At 43.6% G+C, this 23,222-nt stretch overlaps 1 protein-coding gene across 3 annotated transcripts; it reads left to right on the top strand.

Annotated features, from left to right (window-relative positions):
- The first annotated feature begins 12,646 nt into the window (after positions 1-12,646).
- mbip (MAP3K12 binding inhibitory protein 1) lies at positions 12,647-17,340 on the top strand. 3 transcript variants are annotated; one of them, XM_084683908.1, is made up of 10 exons: positions 12,647-12,825; positions 13,335-13,451; positions 13,589-13,858; positions 14,446-14,542; positions 14,966-15,031; positions 15,386-15,553; positions 15,696-15,793; positions 16,626-16,664; positions 16,766-16,888; positions 16,935-17,340. In XM_084683908.1, the coding sequence occupies exons 1-9, from the start codon at positions 12,676-12,678 to the stop codon at positions 16,871-16,873; spliced, it is 1,113 nt and encodes a 370-aa protein (XP_084540034.1). In that variant the 5' UTR covers positions 12,647-12,675; the 3' UTR covers positions 16,874-16,888; positions 16,935-17,340. The 3 variants fall into 3 exon arrangements, with proteins under 3 accessions (XP_084540034.1, XP_084540041.1, XP_084540025.1); XM_084683915.1 differs by having other exon boundaries at positions 12,648-12,825; positions 13,631-13,858; positions 16,766-17,340; XM_084683899.1 differs by having other exon boundaries at positions 12,648-12,825; positions 16,766-17,340.
- Positions 17,341-23,222: the final 5,882 nt, after the last annotated feature.

Genomic DNA, 23,222 nt, shown 5'->3' with positions numbered 1-23,222 from the left:
CTCATACACCTGTTTGTGGCTCAGTTGGGTTTAAATTGTGAGAATCTTCAAGGGGTGGGGGATGGGGTGGGGGGCTATTGTATGTGAGTGCTTATGAACTTTTTTCACAGATTGCTCTGATTTATAATAGAACTTAATGTACGATGTAGCTTGTATATTTCTGTAAAAGGTTTGAATATATAGTTTTTAGCAATATGTTGTACAAAGTTTTTAATGCTATTGATGGTTTGTTGTTATTTGAGTTCCATCGGTATTTGTATGTTTTATTTCCTTGTAACTTATATAGATATTTGACTTAAATACAGGCAAACAATCCTATTAATAAATTATGTAAACTAAATTCAGATCCCTTTATTGAAATTGGTTATATGCTAGCCCTCACTGGTTTGCGTTCAACAACAACCTATTGTATTTTCTAGCAACAGATGTAATGGAAACATTTTTAAGAACATTTTACGCTATATAACAATTGATTTCTCATCATCTTAATCCGTCGTTCAGCAAGTATGGTCCCAACACCGCAGTTTAGAACGTAAGATATTTTATTTTGCTAATCAAACCTAGTGGGGTGTTTATGAGCAAAAACTACAGAGGAAGGTTACCTTAGAGCAAAATTAATGTAACAAGTTTTTTTGTTGATAAAATAGGCTACAACTTCTGTGGCTGCTCTCTCGAGTGTAGACTGTTATATAATATACAACGGTATATATTATGTTTTTACAAAATCAGAATTTGAAAATGTTTTTCAGATATATCATTAGGATTTCAACAGAAATATTATTTTATTTTGTTCTTGTTTTGAAGTTGGCCTACATGTGCATTCGGCGTGTAGCTCTTTCAGGGCGCGCTGCAGCATGTGAGTGTGGAGTCTGAGTCAGTCAACTGAGGTGGGGATCAAACAAATGTTACTCAAAGGCCGCTTATCGTTCAGATCCCTGACCAAACAACGTTATTCATCTCAAATAGCCAAACTAAGAAAGGCAAATTTTCCTGCTTATCAGAGGAACGTCTATCAATAATCAGTCAGTGAATTGAAAGGAAAAAGGTTTCCTTTATTTACACCTTGATAAGTAAAAATGAAACGTCTTACGTATTTTTTCGTTTAGAAGGTAAAACAACTTTACGATAAGTGTTTACAACCTCCCGAAGTTAACAGCATTTTTTAATGTATAAATGTCAGATACAAATATATGTTCATATCTGAGTCACTAAACAAATTCGAGCAAAATGCTCTTGTTGACATTTAGTGATATTATTTCTAATTAGCCGTTAGGATGTTAAAGATGCATCACATAACGTCCATCATTTATGTCGTTTACTATTTACGATCCTCTACATTTTACTGGATCATAGTTTATCTGAAAAGGTTACCAATGATATGGAGTACTAATTTCAAATTAATTGTATGTGAGATGGAGTGGCCGGGGCCAAAGAGAAAATCAGATTAACCGTCTTTCTCACGATTCAGGTTAAATACATTTTCTTGGTGTGAGACGTTCTTAAAGCTCTGGTTTAAATATTTGCTGACATTTTACATCCAGCCTATGACGGACCCGTTATTGTCTACCTCTGTGAGATGTAACAGAACCACCAAAATGTATACATTATAATACATTTATATTTTTCGGGTGGCCTTTGCATAGGCTACGATACAAGACCGTTCCGATTAAATGTTATTTTGTTATAAATGCTACTTCAAAGAAGCACGTCATCTTAATCGAAACCTGGCGCTCAAATTCATGACGAACAGAAATGGACAGCCACATGTGGAACCTCTGCACTCCTTCATGCATTGTTATCAATCTACCTAAGATCACTCTTTTTCTACTTTGTGCTTTAGGCCTCTGCTACAAGCTACAATCATGAACTAATGGTTATAGTCATGAGTAAGGATATCACCAAATCCATAATGTGCTAGGTCTATTAATCTGCCTGCCCCTTCAATAGAAAGGCCCCAGTACAGTCCCAGTCCAGGACAATGTTTACTGGGATATTTATATTTTTGGTGTAGTAGCCATACCTCTATTAACACATCAGCTATGCGGGGTTTTGCACAAAACCCTGCAATGAAAATGTTTGTAAATAACTCAACTAAAGACAACGTCAATACAGTAAAGGCAGAACCTACGCTTAGGCTGTTTTTATTTTGTAGAGGCCATCGTTTGCCTTGTGCATCAAGTGACCGGATATTACTGTAACGTGGCGCTTGTTGATACACTTTCAATATTGAAAAGTAGTCGGTATGGAGAGAAGGTTGTCCGTTTTGACAACCCTACCAATCCACCAATGGGGACGTCCGAGGATATCTGTACAATAAGACTGTAACAATTGCTTGCTATAAACCTAACCGTAACCCCATGGGCCTATTATGTGGTCTAAACTAGTTTGGCATTGTAACCTTCCTTCTACAGTGAAAACATATTCTAAAGGATGTTTGCCATGGACTTTTGAATCATCTGTATTTTATTGTGTGGTGAGGCTCTGGGGGAAAAACATAAACGTTTGACAATGTGACAAACTCTTAGCCTATACTATTTGATCATTTGCACCTCAAATTATTCCAGGATTATAGCCGACTGCAGTCCTGGAGAAATCTTGGATAAACCTACATTCAGATTCCACTAACTTAGAAAAAAACGATTACCTTGTTCTAGTTCCAGCACTTTGAACCAAGAAAAGTATTGTTGTCGGACATTTTCAAACGTAGTACTAGCAGCAGAATGTACGTTCTATTAGGTATTTGCTGCGAAGGTTTTGTCCGCAGAAGCACTAAGGGTCTTCGGATTACATTAGCATGTCTTTAGCGCCGTGTGTGGTCTTTGTATGAAGCTTGTAGCTGTTGAAAATGACTTGTAGGAAGCGTGTTTGCTCTCATCGCTCTCTTTTATACAGATTCATAGTACAACTCCGCAAGTCCTTCTCGCTTTACCGCAGGCAGATCTTCACCAACCCCAATCAATTATTCCCTAATCTCAAGGTTATTTAAATTAGAGTTTACAAAGTTCGGACACCTCTCTATCTTTGGTAGGTCTGAATTGTGTGTTGTATGGTGATTATTTCACAATAAAAAAGCCAAATCCTCGAACCAGTATTGGACCAACTTTGATTGAATAATCCCTTATTGAGTCACACTGTGATAAGAAGTTTATTTTAGCCAATGTATATATATACCACGAGCTAATGGGAAAAGTGGCAGCCAATGACGGCAACAAGTCTTCATTTTAAGACACGTATAGGTTTGGCCTAGCCCACTGAGCATAAACGTTTTTGACATTATCACCAACAGGCCACAAAATGTTGTCATGGCGGCTACGTCCTTGGGATGGCCTATGAGTCGCTGTCCGTGGTGCTGAAATGATTACCTCATAATCGAACAAACTGTCACGACACTTACATCTTATGATGGACAATCAGCACTCCAAAAACACACTTAGAATGAAATAAAATGAATATATGTGTAATGTGTGCATATGTGCTGCTATATTTCCCGTTATTTTGGCAAGAAATGTAGACAGGGTTTTGTCTATTTACTCCAGATAAAAACGCCTCGAATGTTTATAAATCTAAAATGCCAATGGATCTTTTGTTAGTTTCTTTGACATCTATGGTATGAAGTTATCAGTGTATAGTTGCGACACTTGCAGGTTAATCATTCACAGGGACACAAAACCCTGTAAGGTTGAGATGTTAAACTTGTATTTGGTGGGTCCCATTTTGTACAGTCTGATTGAGCTAAAAATAGTTAAATGTAGGCTATATAACGATTTTTGAAAGCGTAAACTCAAATTTGTTTCTTCTATCGAAAGAAGTTTTATAAACAACATTACTCCAGTAAGCATTCCATAATGTGCATGAAAAATACGACAATTAAAATGTAACAGCAATCATCTCCTTTGGTAAATCTTATTGTCAACTGGTAGCAAAAATCGGTAATTGTCCTGCATTTATCTGGTTCTTGAAGCGGAGGGTCATTTGTGGACTGAAATACTTAGCATGCAAAACGGAACACAGGATGCTGTAATACTTGACCTTTCAGCATAATTGTTGCAGCAGTGAAATGCAGCGCATTCAGCGCGCGCTGAATAGAGTCCTTTCCCTCAGAGGAACAAAAAACACATTTTTATACCTTCGTTTTTCATTTGGTTTTGTTTCTTCTGTGAACATTATTCTTCTAATGGCCATAGCTGCAATCAGTCCCCCATTTGAATGGGCCTTGGAGACAGACGTGAATTGCAGAGAAGCTACGTCTCGTTTTTTGTAGGAGTGAGAAAATTATTTATTCCGAAAATAGGTTGTATTTTCAAATGGTCAAATGTTGATTGCCCGCGCTGATTAGGTAGCGGGTCATTTTGGAGACAAGCATTCAAAGACTTCCAAACTAGTGTGAATTGCCTTTTTAGGTGAAGGCTTATTTCAGGCATTACTCATGCCCCTTTGCCTTTTACTTGTAAGGTTTTCATGGACAGTATTTATCTTTACGTTTATACATTTTGGATGTTGCACATGATCCGTTTTCTTACATTAAGCAATGCTGCCCTGACCGTGCGAGCAGGTCAGGCACACGTGCGGAATCTAAATTAGAGGCTTTCATTGATACATAGGCTATACCTCAATTAGCCACGTTTCTCGGTTAGCAGAGCTAACCTAAGACTGATAGCAGCACGACATGTGGCCCTCTCTCTCTTTTAGCACACTTTCAGCTGATCTTTGAAACTATAGTGTGCATGGGTGTGTGTGTGTGTGGCTGGGAGGGGCGGCTTCAGTGGGCTTCTCCAACGTTTGGATTCTTACGTTAGGCTAGAGGCTTAAGTAGCATGGCTTTAAAAAGACGTCATCAAATCATCTCAAATCTTCGCGCTACCAACAGTAATTAATTATACAGGGTGCGAGTGCCTTACTGGATTAAGTTTGAACACTGGGCTACAGCCAAGTAGCCTTGGCCTTGGAGGTTACAGTACCAGCGGGAGTCCTTTCGGAGCCAACGAGCCATCACTAACTGTGTTAAGACCACGTCCTTTATTCGGTGATTTGTAATCGTTTCTCCCGATGTATGTTTCACCAACTTCATTCTTTAGCCTACTTTATACAGACAGATAGCTTGCACACGTGGCTCACAAATTCCCCCAACAAAGCCGAGGCTATCTTATTTCAAGGTAATGGGACCTTAATTGCTGGACATTAGACTATAACCCCCGCTGGGCTTGGGTTTGTTCGGACAACAGATTTACTGAACTGGATAAATGGATTCATATGAGAAGAAAACGCTCACAGAAGCCTATGCTTAGCAGAGGCATGATACGCTACCAGCCAGGAGATGTCACTGAGCTGGATTGTTCTACATAACTTGTAGGCTAACATGAAGAGTTTGATTTACCCAAACTGATATCCTATTAATAAACTGAGGATGAATGGATTATAACGAACTGTTTGTAATAAACTGTGGATCATAAACTGATTTTTTATATTGCGTATGAGTCTGTTACAGGCCACATTTTAGTGCTTTGGCGTTCGAGACCATAAATCCACACTGTAGAGTCAACACTTCGCCACTAACCATTGTAAGATTATTATAAAGACGCGAGTGTGATAACGTTTCTCAAATAATGATCACAAGCAACATAATAAGCAATCAAGATACTTTATTCCAAATAGCCTCAGCATTTTATGGCATGTCAGCTTGATGAGTTCCGACTAAAGAATCACTTTAAGTATATGTTTTGACCAATGCGGGGCTGGAAAGGCAAAGACATCTATTTAACTCACACCAAAGAAACAAATAACTGCAACTTAATGAAAATACTGGGGGTGGAGGTGTAAGGTGCGGTGTAGGCTATATTAGGACCTGTTGAGACTTATTCGGTTTTGTTCTGTAGCCGGGAGGAGGGGTGCTATTTGCCCCCTAATGAAATATGTCATTACGAGGAATTCATTCGACACAAAGGGGACGGCAGTCAAAAATTGCCCCACTGCTGTTCAGTAATTATATAGTTTGCCCTGGCAGCGGGCCTTCTTGCGCTGAGGCAGGTGGCAAGTCCATCATGCAAATGGCTTGGCTGTGCCGACATAATTAGCCACAGCGAGTCGCTTAAATTAACAATTAGCTAACATGCAATTCTGTCTGCAACGCGCTAGTTCTCTTCTGTGTTGTCATTGTGTTTTTTTCTTCCGGCAGTGGAATCGCAGATCATTGTTTCGTGGTCAATTCATAAATCCGAGGGAACGGAAACCAGCAGTAGGCTTGCCTCTATGGGAGACTCGACACGAGCACACTTAAAACTCGCTGAATAGCTGTTTTCTTCACAGTTGTTTAAACTGCTTGGGTTTCGAAAAAAGGCACTTAAACTCAATGTAGATCATATAGCCTACTTTTACTCATACAAACCATGATGTTCACAGGTTACCACCAGGTCTGTCACTGGACCTTGACGTTTCATGCTTAAACTAGGCCTACGTGAAACTAAAATGTCTGCGCGGGATGTGGAGGAAACGAACCTTAACGTGGTAGAGAATGATGATCTGGCAGATACTGAGACTGGGGCAGGGGCCACATGCTGGGTCTCAGTCAACCCTAAGGTTTTGCTATTCTAACCTCTACACTGATCCCCTTGCACCCCTGTGTCCTAAATACCACTGCCTCACTACGGAGCAATCACAGGCCACCCACCCGCCTATTATACTTCCAGCCCCCTGACACGACACAGGAACAAAGTAGACATTAAGCAACATTAAACCGGGCGACGGGAGTAATCAGTAACCCGTTATCTGTTAATGAAGGCAAACACATGCGGAGCGATACACACACAGACTAATCAATAGAGACGTTGGACAAAGCGAATCGGAGCCCAAAAAGGGAAATGCAAATCAATGTGGAATCCTTGTTTGCTTTGAAACCGTTCAGTCCATTTCCAGCAATTACGTGTTCATTAAATGTAATTCGTCTGCACACAGCAATAACAGTTGTTTCTCACTAGCCGTTTCAGACACTGCGATGGCCAAGACAGTCCACTGGCCGGTAGCCAAAGCATTTAAGCCTATAGACTGGTAGCCATAGGCTTGCTATTCAAAGAATGAATGGTTGACATGCAGAAAAGGTCTTTCTCCAGTGTCCTGGTTGCCCATTACATTAGGATAGCCGTGAAGCAACGTCCATGTTGTTTCATTTGATTGTTATGACTAAAGCTTTAGAAATACATTATTTTTCCATGTATTTTTTAAAATTTGACTGGAAATGTCATTCAAACGTACATGTTCCAATGTATTTTGATATTAGACATACCGTTAACTAAAATGTTTAAAACCTTACAGAAATGACAGTCTTCATTTGTGAGATAGATATAGCCTTTTCAATGTGATACTCTGCTCCCTATGTGTGTAGCTCAGAGTTGCATTTTCCTTTGACTAGGCCCACTAGCTCTCTGTGGTTGCTATAGCATTCTCAAGCACCATTCTAAATCCCCACCCCCACATAAACCTGCTCTATGCACTTGTCATAAATTATCTTCAAGTGAAACGGCTAAAGCGATGGAGCTCCTAGACCAGGCTGGACATGCAGGCTCTGTTGTGCCCACAGAAAACTCCAGCATGTGACCCGCTGCTCAGATGCAGGGACACATGATCATGTCACATTAGTCACATTCATTTTTCTCGTTTCACTTGTGTTGTGTTACTTCTCGCAAAACAAAATCTCAGATGTAGGTTTGTGTGTGTGTGTGTGTGTGTCTCTCTGTTTCCCTGTGTTACGTAATCTCATTGGCACCAGTGGCAAAGACTCATCACAGATACCTCTCACCCAGAGCCACGCCCACCCTGTGAAAGTCTGAAGTGCAAACATATGTGTAGGCAGGCAACTGAGAAGAGCTCTGATTTGTCGATTAATTAAGGATGCCCCTGAAATGCCCCCCGAACCAGACCTCCTCCGAAGACACAGCCTCCATGTTCAGCCGTGAACGAGTGGAAATCTGAATCAGCCTTTCTATTCCATGAGCTCCAAATTGAATGCCGATTGAAAATAATTTTTGAGCTCTTGACTTCTGCTATTCACGACCCTGAATCTGTTTGCCGCTGTCACGTTGCCACTGTATGGTAAATAAAAGCAGTTAAGGCTTAAGTTAAGTCCTTCTGATGATTGCCTGTTAGTCATTGAAGGTGTATGTAGCACATGGTGAGGGAACCATCTTCAAAATAGAATAACATTTCCTGAACAGCATTTGTTAACTTGCCAGAGTCTGTATTGAGTGTTTTGACTGGTGGAAAAAAAAGATTAATCTGCAAACTGTGTTGTGTCTTTATAATACATTTAGCCTGACCGTTCTGGCAGTTATTATTACAGCATCTTATTTTGGTTTAAATCAATTACTATTTATCTGGGGCATTTGAAGTCCTAGATGTCACATTATATGTTCTCCAGAATGAAACTTCTAGTTTAATGCAGTATTGAAAGACTAGGTTAGGTTAACATTTCCCCTTGTGCTAGCTCTCTTTGCCCTCCACCCCCATTCCCATTCCCCCCATCCAACCCCCCCATCCAACCCCCCCATCCCCTCACCCCAGTTGGCTTCCCAGTGCAGGACCACTGCATGCTGTGTTTTGGCAGGAAATCAATAAAGGGAAAAATCTGTTCTAATCATCCGTACATTTACCATCACAATCAACAATCAAAGCCAAGACCTGAGTCTTTATTTGTAGGCCCGAGCCACCCAATTTTCCCACTGTGAAAGGAAGGCTAAATTAGAACCCTTGGTTCCTGTTAGAGGCTCTTAATGGCTCTGATTTGTGAACTGCTAAATGAGGTTATGTAAATTGATCCTGAATGTAGGCAGAGGCCCCCAGGTGACAGGTGCAACCATCCAACAGTGGTGGAGGGGAGGGTGTCGTAAGATGTGGGGGTACGGAGTTCGGAGGCTGGGGGGAATTACGGCAAGATTCCCTCCCAAGGCCACCAACCAAGCAAGAGACAGAAATTAGCAGGATTGCTTGTAAATTCCACTAGTAGAAAGTTAAAAGGCATGAAAAGAAAATGAAAAAGAAAGCTGGTAAAATTATTCTCCAGACATCTTCAGGCCTAGGATCTCATCTAAATTGAAATATGTTGTGGCTACTCTCCTCCAGCAATTCAGATTTTTTTTCCAAAGTCATAATTTCTTTTTTCTTTCTTAGTTATTGTTTTATTTTGTTTTTACCTACAATGGTGGTCCTCCATCTGGGTCAATAAGTGACAGTCTCTCTTTATATCTGCCTTGCCTAAATTCTTGTGGTAGTCGTTGCTGCCCACTAAACATTACAAGTCATTACATTCAAAAGTACCATTACTACCAGTGAGGAAATTATATTCAATCTATTGAATCAGTGTGATGTAATTTAATGTCCTGTGTATGACCGTATCTTGTCTTGGAAGGCATCTCTGCTTCCGTCAGGAGGCATAGTTGTAGGGATATAAAAACAAGACAGCGATCAACATGTCCCATCTCCGGGGGAGTCAGACGAGTGATTGGAGCACTCCGACTCGTTGCTCTTCACCGGGGCCATTTAGGCTCCCCAGGTTACTGTCACAGCTGCTGAGAGAGGAGCTGTCCCGCTCTCTTGGTGTCAGAGTTTCTCTCTGGCTCTCTCTCTGTACATTTTTCTATACCTCTCACTCTCCCAGTATCTCTGACTTTATATCTCTCTGTCTCTGTATCTTTCTCTCTCTCTCTCTCTCTCTCTCTCTCTCTCTCTCTCTCTCTCTCTCTCTCTCTCTCTCTCTCTCTCTCTCTCTGTATCTTTCTCTCTCTCTGTCTCTCTCTCTCTCTCTCTCTCTCTCTCTCTCTCTCTCTGTCTCTCTCTGTCTCTCTCTCACAAAAGTGTGTTACTCAAGAGGCATGCCATCTTTGTGTTGACTGATATGTCATGACTATGGCATCGTTTTTTTGTCAAGTGTACCATATGAAATGTAACATACTAAGCAGAGGGAGGGATATAAAACCGTCTGAGTGGCGGCCAGGTAAAAGAGCGATCTCTTCAAACTCTCCTCCTGTGCGACAGCATCCTTATTAAGTGGTGCAATTGAACGTGGAACAGTTTGGGTGCTGATGTTGGTACACCCTGTCCATGCTAATCGTTTAATTCAGCTCTGGGGGAGAACAGCAGCATGAGGCAGATGGAGAGGTATGAGAGCCCTTAGCACTACATCCATATCATTACTGCTCTCCATAGTTAGAAGTGCTTTAACTTTAAAGCAGTGAATTAAGTGCATGCCCTCATGACATGCTCTCATAGGAGCCCCGTAATGTATCCCTTTTAGATATCCCAGTAACTCTGTTTCAAGAAATTGTGGCTTTTTTCCCCTTTCCCAGGTCCACTGTGCTTGCATTGCACAATGCTGTGTACTGAAATGCTGTTGCAACAAAGGTGTTTTATGTCCTGGGTGTATCCTAGGAATTCTTTTTTTTGGGGGGGGGGGTGGGGGGGGGGCGGTTGTAGTGAAATGTGTGCAGAGAGGGGTGAAGAGAATATATAAGAACAATAGGCACTTCCTCCAAAACACAGCCCAGCACAGGTGGGAGTGGATGCTAACATAAATCATTCATGCTTCAACATAAGAGGCAACTTCACTTGTATCTTTCTCTTTTTCCTCTCACTCTCTCCTGCCTCTCCAGCCTGCCTTTTCTGTCTCATGCACCGTCAACATCATCTGTTGCTGTAGAACGGTGCAGACAAATGAGCCAGCCTTCTGCTTTCCTGCAGGTGGCTGATGGGCGACCAGCAAGAGGCAGCCTCAATCCCTCTTCAACCCCCCCTGCTTCCCCCAAAACACAAAATCCTTATTCCTGTAAATGCCCCAATTCCACGCTGAAAACGTATTGGCTTACTTAGTTTATTCGTCCTAGTTATGCCAGCCTGAAACTAGTGGATCATATTGACACGTCATCTTCCACTTTGATTGACTTGCAGATTTTTTTATTTATTTTTACTTGAAATTATCTGTATACCAGTGTGTTTGTAAATAACTAAGCACCAGGCAAAGCATTCCAGTTGACAAGATTATAGATTTGAGATTAATCTATTAAGAAAGCAAAGGAGATCAATTAATATCCCTAGAAAGAAATCTTAGAGGGTCGTGAATTGTATCAAAATCAATTTTTTCTTTTTAATCAGATGTAAAACGAAAGTGTGACTCTGGCACATGCCGCCAGACTAATGAAATGAGCAGCTTTAAATGTTCCAGCTCCATGCTGCGTGGGAACATATAGCGAGCTTTCAGCGTGTCAAATGATGTCAAGTGTTACAGTTCCCTTCCTGCTGGAAAGAGGAGAAAAAAACTGAAATGAATTAAATTGAAAGGCCTGTCTTAAAACCCCCTTCCTAAAATGATTAACCCTTCCAGAGAACATTATGGAGTTGAACCCTGAGCGCTTTCTTACCTCCTATAATTGTTTTTTTTTCTGTTGTTGGCTTCATCAGTCTCTCTCCTCGTTATATGAAAAGGAGAAAAAATGTCTGAATAGAGCAGGGAAAGTTTCCCACAGTCAGTCCACACAGAGAAATACGCCATTGTGGGTTAGGGTTCCCATCCCTAGGCCTCACACAACTGAGATGGCTTGATGGACAGTGGTTTTATGATTGAGTGACCATTCTTACACTTTGTTCCTAAAAGGAAATTACAAAGGATGTAGTTAATGTAGGAAAGTGAGCCAAGATCTTTCACTTGTGTCAAACAATTCATTCAGGTAGCAGCAGTGCCTTGCAGAATTTTTATTTCATCAGACACTTCAGTGACTGTTCCTAAAAACTTATGTTTGGAAAATCTACCATCCAATTTTATATACGATTTTTTTTGTTACATATAGTAAAATTGTATGACTGTATGTAACAAATTGTGTTATATTTACTATATGTAACAAACTATATGTTACAAAATGTAATTTATACACAATTAAAACAACATAACAGTTTAACAAATCCTGAAATGTGTTTTTTCTACATTTACTTTTTGGTACTTATACCATGCAGTTCAAAGTTCAAAATAATGTGTATGTTCATTAACCAATGTCCCGTGTGCAATACAAAGTTACACATGTATTGCAATATTACTGTATGTGCTTTACAAAGTATGACTCACTAACTTGTCTGACCAATCACCTTGTATTCATGCTTCCATTGTAAAGGGATATGTTCCATGGTGTCAGCCTCATATGGCCACACAAGAGCTTGAAATCACGTGTGAACACTCGTTCATGAGGCTCTGATGAACTTGGTAGTTTGACGTCCTAGAGCCATATACTATTGTTGCTTTGACTCATTTGGTTTCATTTAAAACAACAAGGTGCATTTATGTTTTCTTATTGTTTAGCTGCTATAATCTGTAAATCGTTGTTCTATTCAATTCTATTGTGTTGTGTTCTGTTCTATTCATTCCCTTCTCTGTTCTGTTGAAATGATGGTTTCACATGATTGGTATGAATGCATTTATCTTTTATTATCACATTGCGACATTCCTACTCAAATGAAACACCCACGTTGGCTTCTTTATTGAATTTATACGTGTATACACGTTTTTGTATTCTCACGTCAGAAACGGGGATCAGGCAACCATAGCAGGCAACCTGCCTAAACCTCCCATTTCATTTCCTGTATTGGAGGGAAATAAATCCCCTTTTAGCCAATCACACGGCACTATGGTATGCATGCGGAAATGCAATGGCGGATAGAAAGACGCAGCTCGAAGGCAATAAAATGTGCGATAAATCCGTGGAAAACGCCTCAGCTATATCTTCCATCAGTGAGATATTTACCTACAGAGACTGTATCTCCACAATTTTGAATCTGCTTTCACATTTCGGGAGCGAGGTTGGTTGATAATATTCTACTTAGCTGAGTGCTGCAGGATTTATCATACTATTATGGCTCACGGTCTCAGAGATTTGTAATAATATGATGTACGAATGAACCTAAGTTATAATGTAACTTGCGTTTTTGTGTGTTCCTGCGATGTCGCCTATTGTTATTTAGTAGCATCTATTGTTTCTGAATTGGAAGTTAGCTAGCCTAGCAAGAATGTTATCGTTGCATCGCTCTTTTGTTGCATTATAGCTCCTCCTTCTTGTTTACTAACTAGCTTGGAACATACTGCCGGATAAATTGGGCATATTCAGTTATGGATAGTTAATTTAATCCCGAGCCGTTAACTAATGAAACAAAGTATATTTTATCAACCTCTAATGTACATCAGAATACATTTTGCCGTCTTCAGTCAACCCGCTGGGTCTTTGTCTTTGTCTTAAGTTAATACAGTATGTTACAAGTTTGTCAATAATGGGTTTCTGGTTTTTTTCTGGTATTTTAAAATTCTTATTCAGCTTAAATTAAATGAAGCTGTTCTCAAGATCAATGTCAGCGTAAACGCACTGGATGTGCCTTCCAGTCAACCTGCTCACGTGTACAACTGTCTACAGCGGCACATTTCAAAACTACAGGTACATTTTTAGGATTATATAGACTAGCCTCGATAAATAAACATTTAATCCTGCATAATTCTACATTTTCCCAACCTCATTCCCCGTGTGTGTGTGTGTTTGTGTGTGTGTGTGTGTGTGTGTTTGGGGGGTATGAGATTCACCATATTCACCACGTCAACATGCGGCCCATCCCTCAGGCCATGTCAGAGAGGCTGAAGCTTCAGGTGGTGGACGAGGACTGGCCCTCGCCTGCGACCGCTGCACGCGGCGTTGACATGTCTGCCGCCAGGACACCAGTGGGGGACGAGGTCCCGGGCTCTGAGCACATCCCACCCCGCGGCCCCGGAGATATGACAGAAGGGGACGAGGAAGGCAAGTCGCAGGATGATGACCTCACGGTTCAGATCAAAGCCAGTAAAAGCGAGGTGAGTTTCTGGTAGGAGTCTCTCACAAGATCTTAACTGGCCGCTCAGCAAATTAATAATCATAAGTAATTGTCTACCTCAGTAGGCTACGGAAGAGACGTAATAAATCAAATGCCTGATCGGGACCTGATAACCCAATTGAGTGTAAAATAAGGAGTCCTTCCCTGGGCTGGAGCCAGGGAGAGCTGGCCATGTTTCCAGAGGGTTGTGACTGAGGGCCAGGTCCTTGATGGACAATGAAGAGGATGCTCATTACTCTCAGAGATTGCATGTGAATGTAGAACAAGAGGGCCCGCATTTAGTTGTATACTTATTTTAGCAGCCAAATAAACTGTGTTTGTACTTTGTCCTTTTTTTTTTCTTTTCTCAAATGGCAAGCAATTCCACTTTTTTGGAGGGGTGGAGGGAAGGCAGTTGGGAACAATTTTGTATGCTAAGATGAGAATCACGGTGCTTCCCTTGTACCAGCCCTTGCTCATTGTCAGAAGGAACGAAAAGGGGACAGGGGATTGATCTATCAATTGCTTATAAATCTGGAATATCTCATCTCTCCCCCGAAATGGCTGTGCCTGACCTCCCTGCCACAGATTGACAGGAGGATATCTGCATTTATGGAGCGCAAGCAGCTGGAGATCAATGAAAACAATGTGCGGGAGTTCTGCAACGTGATCGACTGCAATCAGGGTGAGGACGGAGAGTGGGGTGGGGGTTTGGGGTGGAGGGGGGGCTGCCGGCACACAGATTGCCAATGTTTGGGAGAGTGCTGATTTCCTCAGGCGAGAGGTCAGGCTGATCTGCAGAGAGAGAGGAGGCTCAAGTAGCTAACACACTCTGTCTCAAAAATAAGACGAGCTTTGTCCAGAAACCCTCCAGGGGAACGAAGGGGAGACGTCTTGTACTCCAAAACAAGACTCGAGAAGCACCGTAGTAGAAATTAGGTCAGCCTCACTAGAGAGGGTTGCTAAAAGCTCTTAGCACCTATTAAAATAAAGCTTGGCTGCATTAATTCATCTTGGCTAATGCAGAGGAAATATTGTGGATTTCAGATTTTCACTTTCAGTTTCCTTTTTTCGTTTATCGATTATTTTATTTTTTTCTGTGCCAAAGAGAACAGTTGCGCGCGGACTGAAGCTGTGTTCACACCCTACCCTGGCTTCAAGAGCCATGTGAAAGGTAAGCTCCCTGTTTGCTCCACTGTCACTTTACAGCATTCCCAACTTTGCAGTTTCGACAGAGTTCCTGTTTTTGTATTTCCCCTCAACACCTTCAAACTCGACACAAATCTTCAAGACGTCGACAGTTTGACTCATGACTTGCATTTACATTTAGTATTTAGCAGACGCTCTTATCCAGAGCAACTTACAGTAAGTACAGGGACATTCTCCCCGAGGAAAGTAGGGTAAAGTGCCTTGCCCAAGGACACAACGTCATGTGCGTCAGATTACTAGCCCGATGCCCTACCCGCTCAGCCAGCTGACTCCCTTGATCGACTGATTCCCTGTGTCGGTGTCACCCATGTTGTTGCAGTCACCCGTGTGGTGAACACCTATGGGCCGCAGACTCGAGCAGGGCAGAGCCAGGGAGGCCAAGTAGGGTCCATGGGGCCTGAGATGGGCCCGCCAGTCAGAACCTGTGGGAACTCGGCCATCGAGGAACGCCTCCACAACATCGAGACCCATCTCAAGCTCCCGACAGGTGAGGACCAGCTGGAGCAGGCGGGCCTGCAGAGAACACGGCTCATCTCTGTAGAACCTCCAACCACAGCACGTCGCTGCCCTGCTCATGTGATATCACTGATCTTCATGGCATTTCATGATTGTTTTGTTTTGCTTCCCAGAGGGTCCAGTTCCCCTCAGTGTTTACCAGCGGCTGAAGAAGCTGGAGGATCGGATCCTGGAGCTGGAGGGCCTCTCTCCCGAGTATTTCCAGTCCAATGTGAGTTTGGCGTTGTTATTTTGAAGTAGAAATGGATTCAAACATTATTGTCATCATGTATTTGTGCGGCAGACCATTTTAGCCAGACTGATAGTAGGGTTGGGATGGGGGATTGGACCCTGCAACCTCTTGTTTTTCCAGTTAAATGCTCTACCACTGAGCCATACATATCCCCCATTATAGTTCAGGGCCACGGTTTATGTGCTGTTTTTGGGCAGACAAAGGCTGTCTCTGGGTTCGACATGGGTTCAAGTTTTCACAAAAAATGCTGGCCAACCTACAATTTGACCTTACTACTCTTGACCTTGCGCTGTCTTAACCAGTAAACAGACTTTGTGCGTTAACCTTTGTGGAATAGCTCAGAGGCAGATAGACAAGAAGCTCTGCCGTTGTCCCCAGGAACATTGGTTCAGGCAGGAGGACTCAGTATAGTATTTACTTGATACTTTATTCACACGGTACAACACATCATTGTAACATTTGATTTGGCATTATGGTTCTGCTTGCATCGGCCCCCTGCCGCACCCAACGGAGACACCGTCTGGACCTCTGAGCAGAGAGCAGCGACACATTCCCCCACGACAGGAAACACAGAACCAAGGGTGGAGGCAGGGGAGGCGGAGGCAGCAGATTAAACAGAAAGCACCCGGTGTCACACTAGCAAAGCAGAGTGCAGCGATATCCTGATTAAATAGCCCGCCCTGCTAAGGTGTGCCCCTACTGCGTGATATGACGCGCTGCCAGTGACGCGCTGCTAATGAGGCGCTATGTCTCGCGTCCCCCTGCATGAACCAGCTCCGCTTGATTTGACATGACCTCTGCTCTCTTTCAGAGTTACCTTCACAAGCGACCGAAGATGGGGTCTGCTCAGGTGCGTTTGGCTTCTTTAACTCCTGTCACTTAAAATGTTGTGTAAATGACATGATTGCTTGGGCAGTGCCTAGAAAAGTGTGTGTGTGTGTGTGTTTTCAGGCCTGCAGTCTGTCTGAGTTGGAGGGGAAAATCAGCGCGGTGAAAGCGGCATTACTGAAGAGAGTGACCGAGTTTGGACCTGGATATGGAGCTGAATGTTCTCTCTGACCCATCACTCTCTGCCTCTTTCTCTCTGACTCTCTTTCTCTCTGACTCTCTTTCTCTCTGCCTCTTTCTTTATGACTCTCTTTCTCTCTGCCTCTTTCTCTCTGCCTCTTTCTTTTTGCCTCTCTTTCTCTCTGCCTTTCTCTCACTGCCCCTCTCGCTTTATTTTTCTCTGCCGTTCTTTCTCTGACGCTTGCTCTCTGCCTTTCTCGCTGCCTCTTTCTCAGCCTCTCTCTCTTTTACACACACACACAAACATGCACATACAGTCTCCTCATGGTAGAGCATCCATGATGTCTGTCAGTACTGTAACATCTGTAAACCTATGAGGAACATTTCAACAATAACCTGTTTGATTATGTTAATGTGCAGATAAACATTGTATTTTTCCCCCTATCATCCAGTGCATATTTCATTGTGAAGTGGAATAGGATTGGTTTTGTAAATAAATATTTTTTTTCACAGCCAAACTTCTTGAAGGGGACTGATTAATGGCTCTAATCACACATTGTACATGAACAGTATTAGTCATGCTGTGAATTTGATGGTAATTAATTAAACTTTGAAGTTAATGTTATTCATGCTAGATTTAAAGAGTTTTCATGAACTAGAAATATCTCAGCAATCCAACCTGTTTTTGCATGGTACTCAGACCCTAAGAGCTCAGTGTGAACATGAGCAGGCAGCGTTCTGTTCCACACCAGGTGAAATATCGAAGCACGCTTCAGAGTAATGGATGGCAATTCTGCTGGTTTGAAATGAGACTGTTGTGGTATGGCTCGGTGCATTGTTAGCGATGTCTGTGTTGGCCTTTGCCACGCGAGTTTGTATACCATCTCCTGTGTATATGAACAGGTTATTGAACTGTGTGAGTAATTGGTTTGCGCGAAGGTGCCGTTGATTCGTCTGCCAGACTGCTGAGTGAGGAGGATCCCCCTGATGGCTGTCATTAGAACAAATGACCTGATTACTGAAACGCTGTGTCGAAAACACATGGAGCCCAAACACACCAGCGGCAGATTGCTCTGTCTGGTGACATGAATCGTTGGTTAACCCTCCCCACCTTGACAGGTGATATAATACCTTATGTCGCGTTGATGCAATTCAACATTTCTACTGGTCATGAAATTCACATTAGCGTAGCACACTTGCTCCTGACTCGCGCGAGTTCTAGAATGTCACGTCTCAGCTGTGAATGGCGCCTCAGCTGAACTGATTGATGGAGTGACCTGGAACACAAAACGAGAAACGCTGGCATTGTGCCTTTTCTGGGGGTAGATAATAATCCATTCTCCTGGTAGAGCTGGGGGGGCGGGGGGGGGGGGGGGGTCCTTTTCAGGTGAACCTGGCTCGCTCAGCTCTCTCCCTGGCAGCCTCTCCCAGACTCCCGTCTCCTGGGCCCTGGGCCCACAGAGCTCGAAGAGGGGCCACTTGAGTGTGGGGACAATGTGAGCAGGGGGGGGCAGTGTATTGTTCCCCCGGAGCCTTTGTCTCAGACACAGCTCCCTTATATGGGTTAATGAGAACAAATTGGTTGGAGTGTAACAAATGGATTATGGGTGTGGACAAAAGAGGCTGTATTTGGAGGTATGTCCAGTCCTGGTCCACCCATGGTCTGCCTGTTGAGTTTAGCGGGCACACTAATGGGCAAATGAAGTACAGCTCACTAAATATCTCATTATCTTGACCCTGTCTGTTTTTGTGCACGACTACAATGACATTACTCTCACTGCCGGCTGTTAACCCTTGGGCAGATCTTTGGAGAACAGACTCATCTCTCTTTTTAAATACTAGAGAGAGAGAGAGAGAGAGAGAGAGAGAGAGAGAGAGAGAAAGAAAAGAAAGAGTGGTTGAAATGCTTTGGTTACAAAGTTAACTTCGATCCTACCTCACCTCCTCCAGACAGGATCCTGTCTCAGAGAACCGACGATTTCTTTTTTTAAACTACAGTTTTTCTCTCAGTCAAAACCCCAAGGCAAATGTGTTTCTTTTCAAACCCACATTGCACACTACACTTTGGGTTCAAGATGACAAAGTCAACATGTCAACACAAGTGTCAGTAACAATGATTGCTGCATTTGGGTGGACCCTCTGTGCCTGTTCAGAGCCACAGAGAGGCCTCTCTCACTGTCTACTGCCAGCCTGTCAATCTCTCCACTCCTGGTCTTGGGAATCTTTGGGGAAAATAGCAGTTTTCCTTCCTGGACAACCCCCCTCCCTACCCTTCATCATCAGTGAGGAGGTGGGGGGCGGAGATGGGCAGAAAGAGATTCATATCCATTCATAACTCCCAAACTCAAACTTAATGGGCTTCACCCCCCCCCCCCTTTTCTTTCTCCTGTGACTCGTCAGCTTCAGGCTTTATCCCTGGGAGCTCTGTGTCAAAAAAGACTGTTGCTCGTTTGTGTCCGGAACAATAAGGAACAAGGTTGGATCTCTCACAGGGGACAATGGACAGAAAACAGGCTTTTCTCTCTGCAGAACATTAGATTCTGACACATTTTGCCATGGCAGTTTTTTTTTTTTTTTTTTTCCTTCCTCTTTCCCCGTCTGGCCTGAGTGCTCTTGCTGGGGGTCTTTAAGCGACCACCTGTTGGCAGTCTGGTTTTCATTACTGGCACGGCTGTTATCACCGGGTGCAGAGGCTTGTGGGGGCTAACACACACTCACAGCCTGCGCGTTCTGTAGCCGTGTCGCTAGCGAGGGACGGACTGCAGAGCGAGTTCCGTTCGGCTCACGGGTTCTGCGGTTCTATTCTTTTCACCAGCGTTGTGTGTGAGGCTGGGGGGGGGCATGGTCTCCTGAGCATGAGGGAGTCATATAATCGTAGCTGTCATGTACAAACGCTTCTAAAAGCCCCAGATTACCATAGCTCAGGCTCACATTCAAATGGAGATTCTCTTGTTTATTCCATAAGTACAGGCTACAGTTATTTTAAAAGGCACGGACCCACTGGAATTATCTTTCTTTGATAGAAAATCCCACAGTGTTCAGTCAATTACCTTCAGAGCCACCAACCCCTGCGGAGATTACATTTGTTCTTTTTTTGAATTGAAATTGGACCATTTCCCTCCCTAAGCAGCTATCAGAATGAATACAGTAGGACTATGATTTTCATGGATGTTGTTTATGCTACAGTAAAGGCAAACGCCTTGCACACACATCAACCAGAACCAGCATCAATAAAAAGAAGTGTTTCAAATTCAACATCGACCCCCTTTAGCGGTGGTCAACAAGCAACTGCGAAAGAGATTTGTTTGTTTTTTACGTCCTCCACATGAAAACATAACGGACCATGCTGCTGTATTCCTCAGGAAAACCCAAACCATCGTTTACCAGCGTGTAGTTTTTCATTCACTAGCTCTGGCTGAGAGGTGCTGGGGCCTCGGGACTCTGGAGGGCAGACAGACAGACAGACAGGTTGGTAGGTTGGTAGACAGGCAGACTTGCAGGTAGACAGGAAACTAGATGGCTGACTGGTAGGTAAAGTGACAGACAATAAGGCAGTCAGACATGCAGGCAAGCAAGCAGTCAGACAGGCAGGTAGGGACATGGACCGATAGACAGAGAGAGAAAGAGAGAGAGAGAGAGAGAAAGAGAGAGAGAGAGAGAGAGAGAGAGAGAGAGAGAGAGAGAGAGAGAGAGAAAGAAAGAGAGAGAGAGAGAGAGAGAGAGAGAGAGAGAGAGAGAGAGAGAGAGAGAGAGAGAGAGAGAGAGAGAGAAAGAGAGAGAGAGGGAGGGAGACAGGTAGACAGGTAGACAGGCAGGCAGCTGCTCTCCCAGGCCCCAGCCCTGCAGCCGTCTCCAGCCTCTCTGGAGTTAAATGTGCCTGTGATATTGCCAGGCTGGAGCAGCGGGAGCCGAATTCAGGCAATTACAATCAAGTCAGGGCATAGTTAGAGCGTGGGCCTTGCACCTGAGCTGGATGCTGATGAGACACTTAGCCCCCCACCCCCAACCCCCAACCCAACCTCCTCCTACCCCTACCCTGTACCCCCTGCTGGACAACTCTCTCACAGGTCTTTCCACCTCCTTTACCTCTCTCTCTCTCTCTCTGCCCTCACATTGCAACACATAATGTACTGTACAAGTATGCTGTGTGCCTGTACTCAGTTCAGAGTTCAGACCCTGCTGACTGTTTGGCAGGCTGGTTCAGAGAGAGAACTGAGAAAACTGACTGATGTTCACATCGTCGCTCACTTTGGTGGTCATAGGGTTTGTGTCGACACTGCTACCCTCCAGGTGTGTAAGGGGCACTGTAGAACTGTATACTCTTATGGCAAATGATCTGAAATTGTTCCGTTAGATGGATATCAGTAGCTGTAGTAGTGTCAGAGTGGTTCTATTCTGTATACCTCCCCATACACTCAACCATACTGCAACCTTCTCACACTGAGACATCAAGATGAGAGCACTCTGATTCTCTCTCTTCTCTCTCCCTCTCCTTTTTCTCTCTCTCTCTGTCTGTCTCTCTCTCTCCCTCTCCTTTCTCTCTCTCTCTCTGTCTGTCTCTCTCTCTCCCTCTCCTTTCTCTCTCTCTCTGTCTGTCTCTCTCTCTTTCTGCCTCTCTCTCTCTTTCGCTCTCTCTCTTTCTCTTTAACTCTCTCTATTGCTCTCTTTTTCTTTCTTTCTCTCTCCCTCCCTCTCTCACACAGTTTGGGGTCTAATAAGGAGTGGGTGTGCTACGCTGTGGTCAGCTCAGCGCGAGAGAGGGAGGTGCCAATCTTGAATATCCACGACGACCCAAGAATATGGAGTCACATCCCAGTACTCCAATCACTCTCAGTCCTCCGTCCCTCCAGACAAGATGCTCTCAGTCCGTAAACCTCCCCAGTCCACACGACGGCCGGCCGGCACACTTGGCTGAAGTGTCATTAGAGCTCTAAAGAGTCCAGCACTGTAAAACTCCCAGCTCTGCTGGCGCGTGGAGCCACTATGGCGGGAAACACGGCATGTTGTGAAGGTATGGAAGAGACAGCTCCTGTCTCCTGGTTCCTGACACCCAGGGGCCGACCGCCCGTGTGTTCATCTGAATGTAACCCCGAGCGTGTGTCTTTTATGCGTTTGACGGTTTTTCCTCGATATTTCTTTTATCTCCGTTTGGGGAGATTGCATGCCCCCTCCCCCCTGCCTGTCTGGGGTGTCCTGCGTTCATAAAGATTTCACCTGGGTGGTGACTGGTGTCGGTGAGGGGGGATAGGTGGCACACCTCTCCCTCAATCTCACTCATAATGGCTGTTTTCTGAGCGTGCTCAGTCTTCCTGGATACCCTGCCTGCCTGGTGGCCCGGGGATGCCTGTGTCAAATTATTCCATTTTGGTCTACAAAAAGAAATTGGATTGTGTTGATCCTGTTTTGCTCCTGGGGGGCGGCCATGACATTACCCTGGGCTGACACCAGTGAAGAAGAGGCAATCACAGTAGCCCTCGCTCCCACACAAACACTCCATCTGCACGGAGAGGAGGAAATAACACCACAATGAGGTCTGGCTCGTCTTCTCCACATCAGCAGCTGGGCCCTGGGACCAATACACTGCAACACATCCCATAGACAATCTATACACCACCTCTACACCACCTCTACACAACCCCCACACAACCCCCACACAACCCCCACACAACCCCCACACAACCCCCACACAACCCCTACACAACCCCCACACAACACCTACACCACACCTACACATCTCCTACATAACTTTGACATCACCTCTACACGTCCCCTGTGCAACCTCTATACCATTTCTACAAAGCCCTTATTCAACCTCAACTCAACCCCTACACAACCTCTCAACAACCCTTTACGCCACCCCTATAGACTCAGACATTAAGACACGCACTGGGACACACACACTGCCAGCTGTACATTGCTAATGCACCTGTCATCACTCAACCAGGCACTTAGATCTTAGTTTCTTTTAGCACCTCGAAAGGTTGTCTACACTGATGCTGGATTGGTGATTGAATTAACATTATACACTATCCATTCACATGTACTGGATATACATTTATTTTACAGCAGTGGTTTTTCGAGGGAATTTTATATGTCCATCTCCCATTACTGAAAACGAATAGAACTGAATTCATTATCAACTATACTTTGATAATTGGTCTGCTTTTTGGTTTCAAATTCAGGTTTATAATAAATAACAGACAGCAAACCATTGAGACTATGTATGCATTACCGTTTATTTTATAAATACCTAATAAGACAATTTCGTTTCTCTTTCCTGCAAAGACAACACCTTTCCTAATGATTACTTCTACAAATTAGCTACAGTACCCCTAAAACCCTACATGAGTCATTCCTATAAGTGCAGAAATGCAGTCTGTCAAAAAATACAATATCAGAA

This window comes from Hypomesus nipponensis, chromosome 3 (genome assembly GCF_054491055.1).
Source record: "Hypomesus nipponensis isolate SF chromosome 3, ASM5449105v1, whole genome shotgun sequence".
Classification (NCBI taxonomy): Eukaryota; Metazoa; Chordata; class Actinopteri; order Osmeriformes; family Osmeridae; genus Hypomesus; species Hypomesus nipponensis.
The sequence above is the reverse complement of the archived record's forward strand: the minus strand, read 5'-3'. Positions and strand labels throughout refer to the sequence as shown.